At 49.0% G+C, this 17,255-nt stretch overlaps 3 protein-coding genes across 3 annotated transcripts; 2 read left to right on the plus strand and 1 right to left on the minus strand.

Moving 5' to 3' along the window:
* The first annotated feature begins 7,685 nt into the window (after window positions 1-7,685).
* Window positions 7,686-9,754, plus strand: LOC101762756 (transmembrane emp24 domain-containing protein p24delta3). Its single transcript, XM_004973602.2, has 4 exons — window positions 7,686-8,800; window positions 8,932-9,141; window positions 9,260-9,336; window positions 9,413-9,754. Exons 1-4 carry the CDS (start codon window positions 8,600-8,602, stop codon window positions 9,555-9,557), a joined length of 633 nt encoding a protein of 210 aa, XP_004973659.1. The 5' UTR covers window positions 7,686-8,599; the 3' UTR covers window positions 9,558-9,754.
* A 566-nt stretch (window positions 9,755-10,320) lies between these two features.
* On the minus strand, window positions 10,321-12,268 carry LOC101763163 (F-box protein At1g10780). The gene is made up of 3 exons (XM_004973603.3): window positions 11,286-12,268; window positions 10,915-11,195; window positions 10,321-10,829 (listed from the first exon to the last, which is right to left on the minus strand). Exons 1-3 carry the CDS (start codon window positions 12,049-12,051, stop codon window positions 10,593-10,595), a joined length of 1,284 nt encoding a protein of 427 aa, XP_004973660.1. The 5' UTR covers window positions 12,052-12,268; the 3' UTR covers window positions 10,321-10,592.
* On the plus strand, window positions 12,100-15,776 carry LOC111255682 (zinc finger protein GIS3-like). The gene is made up of 3 exons (XM_022827772.1): window positions 12,100-12,149; window positions 13,185-13,852; window positions 15,712-15,776. The coding sequence occupies exons 1-3, from the start codon at window positions 12,100-12,102 to the stop codon at window positions 15,774-15,776; spliced, it is 783 nt and encodes a 260-aa protein (XP_022683507.1).
* The last annotated feature ends 1,479 nt before the right edge of the window (window positions 15,777-17,255 follow it).

Here is a 17,255-nt window from a genome sequence, read left to right on the forward strand (position 1 = left end):
CAGGAAAAGCTTCAGGGTCTCTTCAGGGTTTCTTAGGTAGAGTCGAGGGAAGGGTGGACGTAGGGGTCGAGGCAGGGGTGGGGATGGGGTCGAGGCAGGGGTGGGGATGGGGTCGAGGAAGAGGTCCAGACTCGAGGCAGGGGTCGAGGAAAGGGTAAAGGGCCAAGGCACCCATCGCCTGAAATAGAGTCAGCGTCTGAGGAGGAGATACCTTCTGCGCACAGCTCTGGTGACGAGGAGGCGGAGCAGGAGCAGGAGCAGGAGGAGGAGCAGGAGCAGGAGGAGGAGCAGGAGCAGGATGAGCAGGAGCAGGAGGGGGAGGAGGAGGAGGAGGCAGGGGGTTCGTAGACCCAGATCTGGTTGCGAGGTCCGTCGTCCCTCCCGGCTCGACCGATACCTTTCCACAGACGCCCGCTGATTCAACCCAGTGGGAAGCGATATGTGACTTTATATTTTCTCAATAATTTTTCATTTTATGTGTTGAAAATTACAATGGAAACTAATAATTCATCACTTGTGCAGGAGTTGGATTAAGCTTAGTGGGGGTGATCACAACCGCAAGGTCAACGGCATCCTTAGCCTGTTGTGCAGGATACACTTCCCTCGCTTGGTCGAGCGCGGTGGACGGGTGGAGCCGGCCTACACTTGAGACCACTACGTCGCTACCGATGACTTTGCTGACCGTGAAGGACGGTCATTCCCAAACAAGGCGTCGCGGGTGAAGGGCGAGCTGTGGGTAAGTATTGCTCAATACATCACCTGTACTGTACAATTGAAATAACAACTATATATACCTCTATATATATGCAGGACTTCTACAAATGCCAGGAGGGTTTCGAGGCCCGGGCGAACGCTGTCTGTGATGAGATCGCCAAGAAGCTGGTGAAGGATATGCACTATGAGTCGCGCATCCAGGCCATCATCGAATTCTACGCTCAACATAGAAATATAAAGGTCAAAAAAGATGAGGCCAAGACAATGAACCTCACGAAGGACCAATTCATGGCGGTAAATAAAGAACGCTGATACTTACTTTATCTGATAATAATCACACTTAATTTTCTTTTTTCACATGTCACACTTGATGATGTAGGTGTCTGCGTGGTGGTGCTGGGCGCACATGCAGTGCTGGGAAAGGATAGTCGACGTGTGGGTCGAGCCTGGGTGGTTGGAGAACCACCTTGGTTGCCGTCAGCGGCGTTTGATGATGCGAGGTGCATCACACCATCAGGGCAGCTTGAGCCTTGATGAGTATAGGGGGAAATGGGTACGTGAATTTGTTTTTTTTTTTGTCTAACGCTCAATTCAGCTAAATTTGTAATAATTTTGTATTTTTGTTGCAGTCGTCCTCACATGATGGCCAGCCTTGCTCCCAGTTCAAGGGATGGATTCTATCCAAAAAGGGTAAGGTAATGGCCAACATCGACGTGAACCTGGATGACCCGCCCGAGGCGTACTCCGATCCTAGCATCCACAACCGCATCACCTCCTACACGGCGATGGCAAGGGAGATTCACGGGCCAGATTACGATCCGAGCACCCAGGATCTAGATGGAGAAGTGGTGATGAGAGTGGGAGGAGGGAAGAAGCATGGTCGCTATTGGATTGGCGATAGCATAATCGACACGGCCTCTACTCCCACTCTCTCCCAGATCCGAGCAAGGAGCACGGATTCGAGCCCAGCGATACGCCCACGGCCGACCACTACACAGTTTCAGATGGAGGCTCTTCAGGTTCTTTCTATTTCATTCATCGTTCGTTGGTTGTTACGTACTTTACCTTTGCATTGTAATATTGCGATGAAAAATTGTAGGCCCAAGTGGAGAGGCAACAACAGGATATGGAGGCGAGGGTTGAGCGGATGGTTCGGCAGAGGATGGAGGTCGAGCGGCAGAGGATGGAGGCGGAGCGGAAGAGGATGGATGAAGAACATTGGTTGAGGATGGAACAAATGCTTCAATACATGCAAAATTTTGCTACTGCTACGAGTACGGGTACACCACTGCCACCGCCACCGGTGATATTCCCTCCACCTCAGCCACCCGCACATACTCCTATGAGTCACTTGAACTTTAGTTTCAATACTTGACTTAGTTAGCTTAAACTTGACTTAGTTACCTCACAGATGACTTATTTAGCTCAAATGATATCAATCTTGTTCTCACACGTCTTCTTTTATGTGCAAAATCAATCGGTGGCTTCAAATTCCCAAGCTCAAGACCCAGATTTGATGCGGTCGTTTGCAGGGATGCCACCTCACTGACTTATGCATTGTTTGTGAACTTCTCGTTTAATCTCGAACATATACTTGTGGAATTGTGGTTTGTTGAAACTAGAACATGTACTCGGTGATTTGTGTGCATGTGACCTAAAATATATGCTTGTGATGCTTATTATATGCCTGTGATGTAATATACATGCCTGTGATTTTTGTTTGAGAGGGTCATTTATACGTAAGAAATAAATAAAATAGGGTAGGTTTTTCCACTTTGCCGAGTGTTGCACTCGGCAAAGGCCCGCTTTGCCGAGTGTTTTGGCTTTAACAATCGTCAAAATGGCAACAAAATCTGGCCTGGACACGCCAGTTTGCCGAGTGCTAGCCCCTGGCACTCGGGAAACACGTGTACTTTGCCGAGTGCCTCTCCCCTGGCACTCGGCAAAGCGGCCTTTCTACCTGACCTGGACGCGCCGGTTTGCCGAGTGCTTCTTCCCTGGCACTCGACAAACACCTGGACTTTGCCGAGTGTCTCTCCACCGGCACTCGGCAAACATCTAATCTTTGCCGAGTGCCTTTCTGTGAAGCACTCGGCAAACCTCCCGTTCCCGTGCCGCGCCGTTCCTCCATCTTCGCCGAAGGTATTTTTTTGCCGAGTGTTTTCAAACGCTCGGCAAATATCTTTGCCGAGTGCCCGACATTTGGCACTCGGCAAAGTTCTGTTCGCCGTCAAAATTTTTGCCGAGTGCCTGATGCCGAGTGTTACACTCGGCAAAGGCTTCGCCGAGTGTTTTTAGGCCTTCGCGGAGTGCCCCTGGCACTCGGCATCTCCCCTGTTCCCGTAGTGCATCTTAGACTTGTATGTGAATGTGTCCCCTGGCTGACATAGTTACGCGCATTATCATAAACCGATTGCCAAGAAAATCCAAAAGCATCGCAACGGAATACCTTCCGCACATCTTTGGACTTGTCACTCTGCTCCTCAGTGGCAAACAATAGTTTTTTTTTTGAAAGAAGTGGCAAACAATAGTTTGTGGTATATATAAAGCTTATAGTCTAATTCACCTTTCCAAGGTTGTTTTTTAATCATTCAATTAGATCATCATCATGGCTTTCAAGCTTGGTTTTGCACCATTCAATTAGATCATCCTGCTGTTAATCATCCATCCAATCTTTTGGTGATAGAAACGAAGAGTACACAAAACTGGACACTAGTCATGATAAAACTTTATTGGTGCAGGATAGCGGAGAATACTACTATTGAGCCTAATCATCTTATGATGAACTATAATAAGAGTTTCAACAAAACAAATATGCAGCACAATATTCAACAGTACGTACTCCATGCAAAAGCAGGGCTTTGCAAGAGCCCATAAGAAATGTTTGAGCAACAATATCTCTGCACCACTGAGTAGGATACTTGACACCATTGTGCTACTCTCTTGACAAAGGGGTACTTATATGTCAGTAGTTACCAGTGGTCCATGGTGCTTTAGTGCAATTAGCAAAAATTTGACGAGGTGTGCAATGTGGTCCCATATGGCCCAAAAGAAGTAAGCACTAAACACAGGATATCCCTAAAAGAAAGAGACAGATAGGAGAGAAGCAAGTCACATCTCACCTAATCGATAGCTCAATAATGCACATGTGAATCATTCTGTTTTCCTAGTTCCTACTAGCTACCCAAGTCTAGTATTATTTTCAGTTTAGATATTTGGTCTGCAAAATAAAAACGCACGTCGAACTACAGATTATTCTGAAACTAAAGCGAACAGATACTGCAGACACCACGATATGCAAGAAAACCATCTAGGTGGAGAGCTCCTGATTACCTTATAAGCCCATGACTCTGGCACATTTCATCATCAGTCTTCATTGTGGCAAGTCCAGTAAATCAACCTGCTGGGAGAATGATCAAAATCAGCATCAGAATAGTAATCACATTGCGTCACAATCTGGAGGAAGAGTCAAACATGCAGAAATACCTTATCAACACAAGAACACACTGCAGGACCCCAGCAACATCAGTCCAGGTCCAGCAAGACAGGCCATTGTCTATCAAAGCGTCTTGCACCAATAAACCAACTGCTCCAGCGGTGCAGGTAGATGAAACAACATTGCCACGAGCCAAAGTTTCACTCTGCATATTAAAGATCAAAAGATGCTAAAAAATCCATGCAGTATCTCTACACGGTACCCATTACAATAATTTAGCAAAACTAGTCACTAAGCCTAGCATAGTTGGCCATGGGTGTATGCCAAGAATATCTGAGTCCAAGTCCTTTCCTCTGCGAATATAGGTGCCTACACATGTTTTACTTACCAAGAACGTAGCTCCCATTTCTCCTACATGTTTTCAGCAACTTCTATTTGTGATTCAGTGTGCCTGTAAGAACGAAAAACTAAAAATTTATCATCTCAATAGCCGAACAAATTGTGGGTTGCAAGAGTGTCATCGTTGTCATAAACTACAAGAAGAACAGCTGAATATCTGAAACGGTCAGTAACTGGTGTGCAGTTTCAGGTCATTCCTTTCAAACAATTTGGCACACGCCAAAGTTTATGACTTTATTACCTTACCTAAGCATAGTGCTAAGGATTAGGGACCGTAGACTGCAGAAAGACCTGATTCAAAAATGCATAAAAACATGTCATCCCAGGAGCAGAGTTACAAAAATAAAATCTAACACACCAAAAGCAAGTCAGATTTTGAAGTTAGCTTGACTCTAAGATCTGATTTATAGTATTTGTAAGTGTTAAAGAAGATAAAATGATACAAACTTAAATAGAATCCGACCAATTGATCACAGCCAGTTAGCAATACCTATTTTCTCGATATCCAGATCTACATACCATTGCCACTAAGAGAGGAGAAAGGCCAAAATAGATAGGTACAATGACCAAACACAAAACTTACCAAGAAACATTGCCCCCAAGAACAACGAGCTAACACAACTATGTAAGGATCGGTGGCCAAAGATGGGGGATGAATTGGGACCTTTTCCAAATTTCTAGAATAAAGAAAGCAAACCTTAGCCTAGATTTCTAGTGTTGCCCAATCTACAAGGTTCAAGCCTAGAAACTAAGCACACTAGCAACAAAAGAACCTAGCAAGGAGAGCACACTAACATGCTCATCATTTCCTTAAGCAAGATATGAGCAAAGCAAGCACAACTTGATCAAGAGAAAAAAGATAAGTAAATTGCAGGAAGTAAATGCTCAAAAGAAGTGCTGAAATGTAAAGATTGAGGACACGAGATAACCGGATTTTTTTTCCATGTTATCGAGGAGTTGACGCTCCCCCTAATCCACGTTGGAGCACCCACTAAAAGTTTTGCTCCCCCAAGCCACTAAGACTCAAGTGCTTCACTAAGAATGCTCCTTCTCATCTCTGGAACGACGAGCTTCAAACCGTGTACAAGATCTTCTTAGAGCTCCCACAATCTCCAAGAGCTCACCAAAAACCTCCGAGTCACCAAGACCGTCTAGGTGACATCAACCACCAAAAGTAACAAGCATCAATGCTTCACTTGACTAGCACTCAACTAAGCTATGAACTAGATGCACACTTGTCACTCTCCAACACTAAGAGATGTCCTTAATCTTGGCAATTAGCAAATCACAACTCACACTTTGGCTCTAGCACATTCTCAACTGCTCATAGGCTGCTTGAAGTCTTCAGGGTGTCAAGAGCAGCTCAAATGACCCGGGGGAGGGGTATATATAGGCTAGGAAACAAGAGCTAGCCGTTAGAAAACTGCTTGCAGCAAAGCACACCATCAAATGTTCTGATGGTCTCCATCCCTGAGGCGTCGGAACATCCGGTCACTGATAGATCCAAATTTTGATTGTTAATGTGAAAAGTTCATCCGATGGGTGCTCCGATGGTGTCTTCAAGGGCTTCGGATCCTCCGGTGCTGAAGATATTCTGGCCAAAAACCTCTCTGGAAGGATTCAAAGAAAATATGCTTGCTCCGACGCATTGATCCGATGGTCATATACAGGGCGTCGGAACATCCGGTGCTGAAGGCATTTTGGCCAAAATCTCTCTGGAAGTTTGCAAAGAAAATATGCTCGCTCCGATGGGTCTTCATGCAGGGCATCGGATGATCCGGTGCCTGGGACCAATTCCTCCAATGCTCAGGCATCGGAACAATTGGTACCTGACTTGATTTTCCAAGTTCAAAAAATTGATCCGACGCAACTAGAAATTGGGGCGTCGGAGCATCCGACGGTCCTCTTTTGTTTCCAACTCATCCAATGCAAGCTTCTTTGATTTTTTTCTTTGATTCATTCACTTCTTGAGTGCTTCCATGAGTTATTTGAGCTACCAAGTGCTAGAGAGTACTAAGTGTGCATCATTATCATAGCTAGCCTTGCAAGATCAAGATACTATCATTGAAACCCCTCTTAATAGTACGGTCCAAGAGCTACAAACTAGCAAAACCTAAACTACACTAAGTGTCCTTCGTCTCCTTGTGACACTTAATTCTAGAAAACTTCTTAGCCTTGTCACATTAGCTCCTTATCCGGTTGATAATTCAAATTGAGGGGCCATATTCCAATTAACTCATGACATAATAACTAATAATGATCCGCTTCAAAATATACGGGTTAGTCACAAGCACAAGGTTGTCATTTATCACGGAAACACACCCTTACCAAAGGTGCGAAAGGACTTAAATGATGCCTAGGTGCTTCAGACTAACAACCCGACTACACCTTACACGACCAACCATACCTAAAACACCTTATGCAACCTATGGGAACCTTCAACGTCTACGATTAAGAAAAAGATACGACTTTGACCACCCACAGTCTGGTATAGAATCAATTAACAATATCAGATTAGGAGGTGTCATGTATCTTTAAGATACGACTTTGATCTATCATTTGATTTCTTAGAATTTATGTGCTTTTGAAATCCAAATTCTACGTATGCTGATGTGCGACTGAAACTAATAATATAATTAAGATACAAAAGAAACAAACAGATATGCAGTGGAAAAGCTATACATGATAGATCAACGGTTTGTTTCCAGACAAAATAAATTCTTGCTTGATGAAAAGAAAGCATCTTAAGAAATAAAATGCTTCAACATAGGCCATCCAAATGACTTGAAATCACCAAAACAAAATCTCTGTATAGGTCCACCATATCATAGTCATTGATTAAAAGACTTCCACAAAGATAGGCAGTCTGCATGTTTAGTTGCCTTTTCCACACTTCATAACGGATCATGAAATTACCCACTTAATGAATTCGTGTAAATATGGCTTCCAGTGATGCGCTGAGGGTGGGTGTATAAGATGGCTAATTTTTGCAACTAGATTCAGAGTTTTTGATATTTGATTCGTATAATCCAAAAGCCTTTTATTACACAGAACATATTACATTCGGGATCCACACGACCGCATCTGCATCTGCAAGCAAATTTGGCTTTGGGGATCTTTCCCTAGAATTTCCATGAGTTTCAGTAGCCACGCAATGCAGGTTCCGGATCGAAATTCACGATCTCTGATTACGAATTCAAAGCATAAGATAGATCTAAATCCCCCACTTGGGATGTCCCCGTAAGGCGTAAGGTGAGTAGTAGTCGTATCTAATCCGATCTTATACTTGTTCACGCAGTTGAACATGAGCGCCGCCAGCGATGTGAAGATCCTTGGAGTTGGGCGAACCCAAAGCACATGAGCTCCAAAACCCACGAGCCATAAGGATGGAGAACTCACCGGGTAGGCAGTGGAGGAAGGACACCTCAGACCTGGACGGCGCTGCAAACGACGGCGTGACCCGAAACCAACAAGTCTCGCTGAAGACGGCGCCAGCGACGCCCGGGGCCAAGATTCCCCGCAGGAGCCCAAGGTTATCCAGCGCACCCCAGTTGCTCGATCAAATGATTAAGCAAGAAACTGGCGCCTCAGTCCGCATCGTTGTCTTTCCGCTGCGTTTTCTGCGTGTCGCCGGGTACGGCGTTGAAGTGTTCTTCGATGTTCCGTTCAAAAAAGAAAAAAAATTGTTCTTTGATCGTTCTCTCTGCTTCGCTCTTAAGTAGTTTCGTAGTTCCATATAACACATTCCCGTAAAGAAGACGTAAGAAATGTGAAAGGCCTGGCTTCGAGCAATATTTTAACTGGCGAATTTCACCCATTTTTATCTCGTTCGAGTTCGCAAATTATTTTTTAGCTTAATTTGACGTGTGTGGGATGGATACAAGAAGGCAAAACAGGGCGCTTGTATTGTACGGACGATACAGACTTGACTCGTCTCGAGTCCCGGCTTCCTCGGCAGCTTCAGATCCGACAGAGACGTGAAAAGAGAAGAACAAGTTCTGGTCATGAACATTTGACGCAACCTCAGCAGCTCAGCTGGTGGTGGCAGCGATGGGGCGAGGCGGCGCAGGCGCGGTGGCGGCGGCGTTGACGTTGTGGTGGCTTACGGGGCGCGCCGGGGCCGTGTGGCTGGAGCTGGCGACGACGGCGGGCAAGTGCCTGTCCGAGGAGATCCAGTCCAACATCGTCGTCATGGCCGACTACTCCATCCTCTTCGAGGAGCACCCCGTCCGCCCCACGGTCTTCGTCAAGGTACAGCACGTCATCGAGAATCCAAGCTCTTCTGATTGCAAACGTGAACGGGGTGCAAATGTTTATCACGAAGCAGATATAGTTGTGATCGTCATCGTTTGAGTTTTCTTCCTGGATCCTACATCCTGCAGGTGACATCGCCTCACGGAGACGTCCTGCACCACGCCGAGAAGGTCACCCACGGCCAGTTCGCCTTCACCACGGTGGAGTCCGGGATCTACCTTGCCTGCTTCTGGGCGGAGACTCTGGACCGGGGGATGGTGATCAACCTCAACCTTGACTGGAAAATCGGGATCGCGGCAAAGGATTGGGAGACTGTTGCTAAGAAAGAAAAGATCGATGTGAGCACAGCGACGGCAAGAAATCTCGGCCTGGCAATTTGGTAGTTTTCCCCACCAGAATTTCGTATCATTTGCTGATTCTTGTTCATCCTCTCTGTTTTTTTTTCCCTTTTGATAGGGAGTGGCGCTAGAGCTTGTCAAACTAGAAGCAGCTGCTCGATCAATCCATGGAAACATGCTCTACCTTATAGTAAAGTAAGCAAAGTTCGGTATCTTTTTTCTATATACAACATCAATGACTGTCTAGATGATAAGTTGGTTCCGGATACAGAGAAGCAGAAATGCGAGATGTGAACGAGTGGACACAGGATAAGATCACATGGCTGAGTCTTATGTCCCTCGCCGTCTGTATCACAGTCTCAGTTTTGCAATTGTGGCATCTCAAACAGTTCTTCCAAAAGAAGAAACTCATCTAGCATAGTCAGAGGAAACAAGCTTATAGGCTTGAGATGATCTGGGATTGTTGCAGGCATCTGAAGCAATTCTGGAATTAGAATTGAGAACCTCCTTGGTCTAACGCTCCACTAATGCTTGTGAATTTGAAGTTCATTTTAGTTACATATTGTGTGCGTGTGTAACATTTCTGTTTGGTAAGTAATATTAATTTTCCTTTGATGCGTCAATTACCTATGGTCTGGTTCCAAATATCCAAACATGATCTTTGGTGCAGCGTATGCTAGTCATTCCAATTCCAAGGGTCTCTTCATTTAGGACTCTAAAGTTTGCTTGGCTTGGTACATTCTTCAGAAATGTTTGTGTAAGTGCAATTGCCAAATGGAAGGCGCTAATTTGGATCGTTGGACACTCAATAGCAGTGGCCAAACTTGTACTGCTATGAATATCTTGAACTTTTCATGGGGTCACATTTTTCATTGACGAGCCACACTAATGGCAAGCAATTTCTACAGCAAGTTGTATGAAAGAATTGGGATATATCATCATAGTGCAATCCCATTGTGTCCATGAGGCCAATCATCTATCGAATGCAAACTACAATTCCTAAGAAAAGTTTCATCTTACCAAAGCACTACAAAAGATTGTTAGGTCCATAATCAATCCTTTTGTGCTGGAAGTTCTGGTAGCTATTACAGTCCAGATTTAATAAAACATGCATCCAGAGCCATGACTACTGCAACCAACCATATGTATCCAACTTGGCTCTAGTCGATGAATTAAATATTTAAATCAAGCATAGTAGGACGTACAGCAACAAACCAGAGCTGTTTATTACATTTCAGGAACAAAGAACAGTGCATTTTGCAGGTACAAACTTACACTGGTGAAAAATAGAATCAAATGGCCTCTAGGCATGCTGAAACCCAGATCATTCCAGGCCAGAGGAACAATGAACAACACAATAAATTATTGAATAAAATTGTCCTAAACAAACAGTATTGGGTAAAAATTGCCTTAGTTCAGCAGCAACTCACTTCAAGAATGGCACAATGCTTCTACTCTATGCACACACTCTCACTGTTCATGTAAGTGAACTTGCAAATCTCCGCAAAGAAATCATCAGCAGCCTCATGGCAATTCTTCATCTGCGATATCCTAATGATCATCCTCCGTAGCCTCACGCTGTACCTGACAAGAGACTCGAGGGTGCTCAGCTTCTGCTCGGCATTCAGAGGTGACCGCACGGTGACCAGGACCTGCTCCAAGCAAGGTATCACGAACCTTGAATCCAACTGCATTGGCAGCGCAAAATTAGACATGCCATAGACCAACTAGAAGTGGAACATTGCGATATAAAAGCGGTATGACAGTGCTTACATTCTTCAAGCTGTTCTTTTGGCACAGCGCGGCGAACATGGCGCCATGAATTTCAAACTTGCAAAGCTTCGTGTGGCTGTTGAAGAATTGGACAAGGTCGATCTCCGGGAATGGCTGGAGCTGGTCAATATCGCCGCAGAACTCAACTTTCATCACCAGGTGCTTCACCTCGCTCGCGCACTGCAGGACCGAGCTGATGGCGCCCCAGCTCCACTGGACGCCGCGCAGCGAGAGGTGGTCCAGCTCCGGGAGCTTCCCCATCTCGACATGATATACAGTCCCTGAAACATTCCATGAGGTAACTTCAGGCATTGCGAAAAGGGCCAAATCCGTTCTGCAGGAGGGGGCGCAAAAGGGCTTCCGCCGCGTACCAGTGTTCTTGGAGATTGTGAGGTGTTTGAGACGGTCGCCGCCTTGCATCGAGATCCAGGAGAAGCCCTGGACCTCGAGGGACTCGACGCGGGGAGCGGCGAGCCTGAGCGAGCAGTTGCCGCCACCAACGAAGTCGAGCCGGCACCGCTCGAGCAGGGGGAGCGAGATGACCGCCTCGCCGGCGCACTCGCACCCCAGCAGCGCGAGGTCGGTGAGGTTGGGGCACGCGGCGACGGCGCCGTTGACCACGGCCTCCCCGAGCTCGGTGCCGATAATCTCCAACACGCGGAGCCGCTCCATCCGGCCCCACGCGGGCGGGCGCGTCATGGTGAGCCCCCAGAGCCTGAGCTCCTCGAGGCCCGCGGCCACGCCGATGCAGTCGAGGTGGCCCGACTTGTCGGCGGCGGCGGAGTCCACCCGCAACTCGAGGACGCGCAGCGTGGCGGCGCGCGCCGCGAGCCAGCGCGGGAGCAGGGAGGCCGAGAAGGGGCAGTAGACGACGAGCTCCTCGAGGCGCGCGGCGGCGGCGACCATCCGGCCGATGGCGTCGTCGGCCGCGGCCACGGCCGACGACGACGCCGACCCGCCCGACGCGGCCTCGAAGGCGCCCCGCGGGAAGTAGAGCGACGGGAGGTAGGGCACGCAGCCGCGCCAGCAGCGGGCGACGGCGGCGCACGCCGCCACGTCGCGGGCGTTGCTGAGCTGCGAGAGGATGTGCTGCACGACGCCGTCGGGGAGCGCATCCATGCCGCCGTCGAACTCCATGCGCGGATTGCGCCTCGGCGGATTGGCTGCCGGCGGCGGCCGGACGGGATGGGGAGCGGATCGGGCGAGGAGCGGGGTGCGGGGAGCGTGCGCGATTCGTCCGTGTGAGGATGGAAATGGGGGAGGAGGGTTCGAAATTTAAAAGGGGGAGAGGGAAATCGGAGGTGGGGGGAGCCGCGGCGTGGGGAGGATTTTGGATTTCGAAATTTGGGCGACCGTTCGGAAGGGATTCGGAGGGGGGGGATTTCCGTGGCGTTCGAACTTTGAAACCTTGGGATGGTGGGATTGGGAGGTTTTGGAGGGTCCCCTTTTTCGAGTTGGCGCTTGCAGCTTGGCGGCGCGGGGCGCGTGCGCGGCTGGCCGCGTGGGGTCATTCGTTTTCCGCCGCGCGCTGGGGTGGGGTTGGTGGCGAGAGAGGCGCGGGAGCGCAAGTTTTCCTGGGCAGGCCGAGCTAGTTTATTCGTGGGCCGATGCAGAAACGATGTGACCTCGCGTGATGGGCTTGGTCATTTTCTTTTTGTTCTGGGAAGCAAAAATTGTTCCAGGTTTCTAAAAAAAAGTAGCGAACCGCGCGTGAGTGTAGTAGATGGGCCAAGCCCCTGATTTCTCGCATGCTGGTTTCCAACGAAGCTAAGGGCACCAGCAATGTAACGTAGGGTACCGCATCTAGTCCTAACTTGGATCCCACATGGATGTGATGTTACTTGCTATATTGTGTAGGAACGAGCTGTTTGAATCCATGCGTGGGACCTGCTTATTAAAAAAAGAGCTGCTCGGTTAAACTTGAATCGGCGGTGCTGTTGAGTTGGACGTGGTATACTTGCATCAGACTTTGGTGCCAGAGTTTTGAGTTATTTAGGTCCTGTTTGGCATGACTCCAGCTCTGGGTGGAGCTGCTCTACTTCAGAACTCAGGTAGAGTCAGCTCCACTCCAGAACTCCAGAAATAAAATTAGGTATTTGGCTAGATGGGTACTCTCAACTCCAAAAAAATCGATTTCAGTGTTGATTGCCATTGTTGCCCCCAATTCAGGCCCCACTTGTCATCCTCTCCCCCTCCTTTCTTCCTCCTTTCTTTTTCCCTCTGTCTCTCTGTCGTTGCCCACTGGTCACTGTTGCCACGGTCGCACCTAGCTCCTCCCTCAATCTCCTCCTCACTTCCGGCCGCCGATCAGTGGAGAACGAGCTGCCGGCGTCGGGTGCCCACGGTGTCAGCCTCAACGACCTCTCTCCCCGCGGCCGCTACCTTGGACCTGCCGTTGCCGCCATCCCCGCCGTCGACGGTGGCTACCGCCCGGGGGAGTCCTTCGCATGCAACTACTGCCACCGCAGGTTCTACAGCTCGCAGGCGCTGGGCGGCCACCAGAACGCGCACAAGCTCGAGCGCACCCTCGCCAAGCGCAGCCGGGACATCCTCGCCGCCGCCGCATCACCGTCCTTGTCCCCGCCACCGATGCCGGCGCCACCGGCCATCGTCTTCCACGCCGCACCACCGGAACGCAACAACAACAGGGACGACGACTTCCTGCAGCAGGCGGCGCCACCGACACCGAGCGTCGTGATGGACATGGTAGGATGGGATGCTGACACGGCCGTCGCGGCTGACGGCGGTTGTGGTCGCCTCGGCCTCGGCCTCGGCCATGGCCGGAATGGGGACGGCGTCAACCCCCGCCCCTGCGGCGGGGCTCGTCGGCCGGGGGGCTACGCCATCGAGGATGGGCACGGGAACTCGCACCCGAAGGAAAAGGAGGGGAAGGCACCCGAAGCGGCCGGCGGGGGGATGGTGCGGCCGGTGGCGGGGGGTGCGGCTGGCGGTGGGATGGTGCGGCCGGCGGCGGGGGTTGCGGCTGGTGGCGGGGGGTGCGGCCGGCGGCGAGGCTCGGGCGAGCAGCGGTGGGGGGCGGCCGGCGGGGGGGTGCGGCCGGCGGCGAGGCTACGGCGGGCGGCAGGGGGTGCGGCCGGCGGCGGGGGCGGCCAGCGGTGGAACAGGGGAGGGAGGGAGGCGTGGGACGGGGAAAGGGGACGGGGAACAGGTCTAGGAATAGAACGAACGAAATATTTTTTTTCCATAACCAGTGGCATTGGTGGGTAATTATCCACCAACTTCACGAGGAGGTTCAAAAGAGTGGTTTCTGGAGCAGCAAAAGAGTTGCTCCAAAACTCCACCTCCATTTGCACTACAGCTCCATGGAGTTGGCAACTCCATGGAGTTTTGGAGTTGGGGTATTTGGCTGAATTTTTTAATGGAGTGGAGTTTAGGAGTGGAGTTGTGCCAAACAGGACCTTATTCGCTGGTACCCGATTCCATACATGGAGCTGGGTTCTTCATGCAATCGGCCCCACAATATCTAGATCCTGAATCCTTGGGAGCATTAATTGTATAGGATCAGGTTTTTCTACACATTGGAGAGATCCTAACGGGATCGAACGTCCCGTGACAAAAAGAAAAAAACAGGAGAGAGAAATGGACGTGGGTGAATTTAGGACGCAAGATGAAATCAAATTATTCCACTAGGAAAACAATGATCTATAAGTTCCAAAGGTTACGGGTATTTTGATTTTCGACCTAAACATTAGGAAAAGAAAAAATACCCAAAAAAATTGTCCAATCCGATATAGAAACTAGGGATAGCAATGGGCATATCACCCGCCGGTAGAGCTTATTCAAACTTGTAGCCGTGAGCTAATTATCAAACCCGTATCTGCGCTCGCCACCCGCCACGGGTAAATATTTTCGCATGTGCCCGCCGCCCATGGGTAAAATGTGCCCATCTCTCAACTGCAAATCGCACGAAAGAGGAAACAATCTTAGAAGCACGCATATGGATAAGCTTCTAAGAAATACTTGAGATGTCTCACGCTCAAGATTCAAGCAATTCCATGCATATATAGACCAGGACTCTTTTTCCATGGGGATAACTTAAAAAAATGCCAAGAACATGAAGATTATTTGCACCCGTGGACCGTCCTAGAATAAATAAACAAAACAAATGCTAAAGAATACAGATGCGGTAGATTTGGACGGATGCAAAGATGGAGCAACAGAGGGGAGATCCGTCGGGTGGTCGCGCTTGGATTGGACCGCAGCGGAGGGATGGCTCTCGGGGTCGGGGACGAGCCTTGGGGAGAAACCGGCGTCGCTGTGTCCTGCTCCGGCGAGATAGGTCCGCTTGAGTAGTTGAGCGCCTGCGAGGAGCGGGAGGCACGGGGCGCGGGCCCTGCGGTGCCTAGGTGGCAGCCGCCGCCGCTTGGCGTGCGGCTGGAGAGGTGGGGAGAGAAAGAATGATGGGACCCTAGAATGGTACCTGCCTTCTTTTATATACAGCGTCCACGTGTCTGGGGATTTAGCGGGTTTGTAGTTAAAATAGGTATGGGTACAATTTTTTCACGCCCACGACATTTTACCCGCACCCATGACAGTGGGCATAAATTTAAACATGTATCTTGTATCCTTACCCTACATGTTTGCGGGCACACCAGTAATTTGTGCCCGTTGCCATCCTTGCTAAAAACAGGCACACGTAGCAAGAGCTTGGTGCGGTTCTTCCCAGCTCGCACCGTAGCACTACTATAGTGCACGGAGCCGGAGCTGTCCTATTTCCTTTTCTCCTCGAGGTGTGCAATATCTACTCACTATAGTGCTGCTGCTGTGTTTTTTCAGGAGGAGCTGGAGTCACCTGGCTAACTACCACCACACAGGATAGTGGCGAGGCTTTCTCCCTCTAGACTTCCCTCTCTTTATTTGTGTCTTCTTTTTTTAGATGTGCATAGCATATTTTTCATTAAGTAGAGAGAACAAAGGTACATCATAGAGTACAAACACGACCAGCAAGCAGACATGGGGCGGATCCTATTACAATCCACACACTACAGGTCACAAAGGAACAGCTACCTATTACAATCTAAGGTGTAGAAAAGAGACCAAATCGGCGAATCCAGCACGAGCCCACAGCCTTGCCTCCTCCATGATCGCAGGCACAAGTGCTACTGGTTGCAAAGCCACACGCTCATGAACTCTCCGATTCTGTTCCCGCCAAAGAGACCAAGCGACAAACTAAACTAGGAAGTCGAATCCCTTGTGGTGCACCTTTCTGACTCTTTTCCGAGTGTGGATCCACCATTCAACGAATATCTGCTCGGTTTGAGGGGCCAGTCCTTAAAGATCAACAAACCTTAGAATCCAGGACCAAGTTTCACAACTATACACACAACTTGTTAGTAGGTGGTCCAAAGTTTCGACCTCCTGTGCACATAGCGCACAGTCATCCCTGTCAGCAAGCCATGATGACGTAGTCGATTCGAAGTCCAACATCGACCATGTAGCACCAACTAGCCAAAGAATCGGCGTTTCCTCGAAATTTGCACCTTCTAGAGTTGGCGAGCCCCCACTGGTTGTGTCCGTCCTAAGAAGAGGGCACGGTAGACTGAAGACGAAGAGAATTCTTCAGAACTCGACCACTTCCAAATGAATATGTCATGTTCCTGGTTTAGTGACCAATTGTGGATTCGATCCCATAAATGGAGGTATCGAATCACAACCTGAACAGTACAACGGGTGAGTGATGTCCCTAACCCATCGTCTGTTAACAAGTCCATCTGGACCAACCGCGTGTTCCTTGTGCACACTGGAACAGCAGCCCAAAGATCAGGTGCCAAATTCTTAATGGTGCACCCGTCAATCCAATTGTCCATCCAGAATAAAACGTGTTTGCCATTTCCCACCTGGACCGAGATAGATGCATTGAAGAATGCCTTGGTGAAGATTCCTTGTGTGAAATTGAAACCTGACCAGGTCTTCTCTCTATCCGTGCATGCAAGCAAGGGGTGGAGCTAAAGCTTGTTGTTGATGTCAGCTGACATTGGCGTATTTTAGAAAATTCAGTGCAAATCATTGTTGAAATATTGTTTACAACATTAATGACACCAATAAAAATGATGTTGACATTGGCGAACCATGAGGCTAGCTTCACCCCTAACGCAAGCCAAAGCTAACGCATCCTTAGGGCCACCCCCATGGCTTGAAGATTAGGGATGCCCAACTGACCAAACTCAGTAGGGCAACCTACATTAACCCAAGTGTACCCAAGTGTTGACGGCAGTTAGCATGCCAATTTGAACCGCAAGCACACGGATCAGTTGTAGTTTTTCTCTTAGAGTATTCCCCCAAGGTTTATCAATCCGTGGAAACAAGATCACAGGATCTAG

Source organism: Setaria italica, chromosome VI, assembly GCF_000263155.2.
Source record: "Setaria italica strain Yugu1 chromosome VI, Setaria_italica_v2.0, whole genome shotgun sequence".
In the NCBI taxonomy this organism is placed as follows: domain Eukaryota; kingdom Viridiplantae; phylum Streptophyta; class Magnoliopsida; order Poales; family Poaceae; genus Setaria; species Setaria italica.

Coding starts and splice junctions, on each gene's coding strand:
- LOC101763163 (XM_004973603.3), bottom strand. CDS start 12,051: ATGGAGTTCGACGGCGGCATGGATGCGCTCCCCGACGGCGTCGTGCAG. Junction 11,196..11,285: donor CACAATCTCCAAGAACACTG/GTACGCGGCGGA, acceptor GGAATGTTTCAG/GGACTGTATATCATGTCGAG. Junction 10,830..10,914: donor AAAAGAACAGCTTGAAGAAT/GTAAGCACTGTC, acceptor CTGCCAATGCAG/TTGGATTCAAGGTTCGTGAT.
- LOC111255682 (XM_022827772.1), top strand. CDS start 12,100: ATGGGGAGCGGATCGGGCGAGGAGCGGGGTGCGGGGAGCGTGCGCGAT. Junction 12,150..13,184: donor GCGGGGAGCGTGCGCGATTC/GTCCGTGTGAGG, acceptor GGTCGCACCTAG/CTCCTCCCTCAATCTCCTCC. Junction 13,853..15,711: donor GGTGCGGCCGGTGGCGGGGG/GTGCGGCTGGCG, acceptor GTGTTTTTTCAG/GAGGAGCTGGAGTCACCTGG.
- LOC101762756 (XM_004973602.2), top strand. CDS start 8,600: ATGGGGCGAGGCGGCGCAGGCGCGGTGGCGGCGGCGTTGACGTTGTGG. Junction 8,801..8,931: donor GCCCCACGGTCTTCGTCAAG/GTACAGCACGTC, acceptor TACATCCTGCAG/GTGACATCGCCTCACGGAGA. Junction 9,142..9,259: donor CTAAGAAAGAAAAGATCGAT/GTGAGCACAGCG, acceptor CCCTTTTGATAG/GGAGTGGCGCTAGAGCTTGT.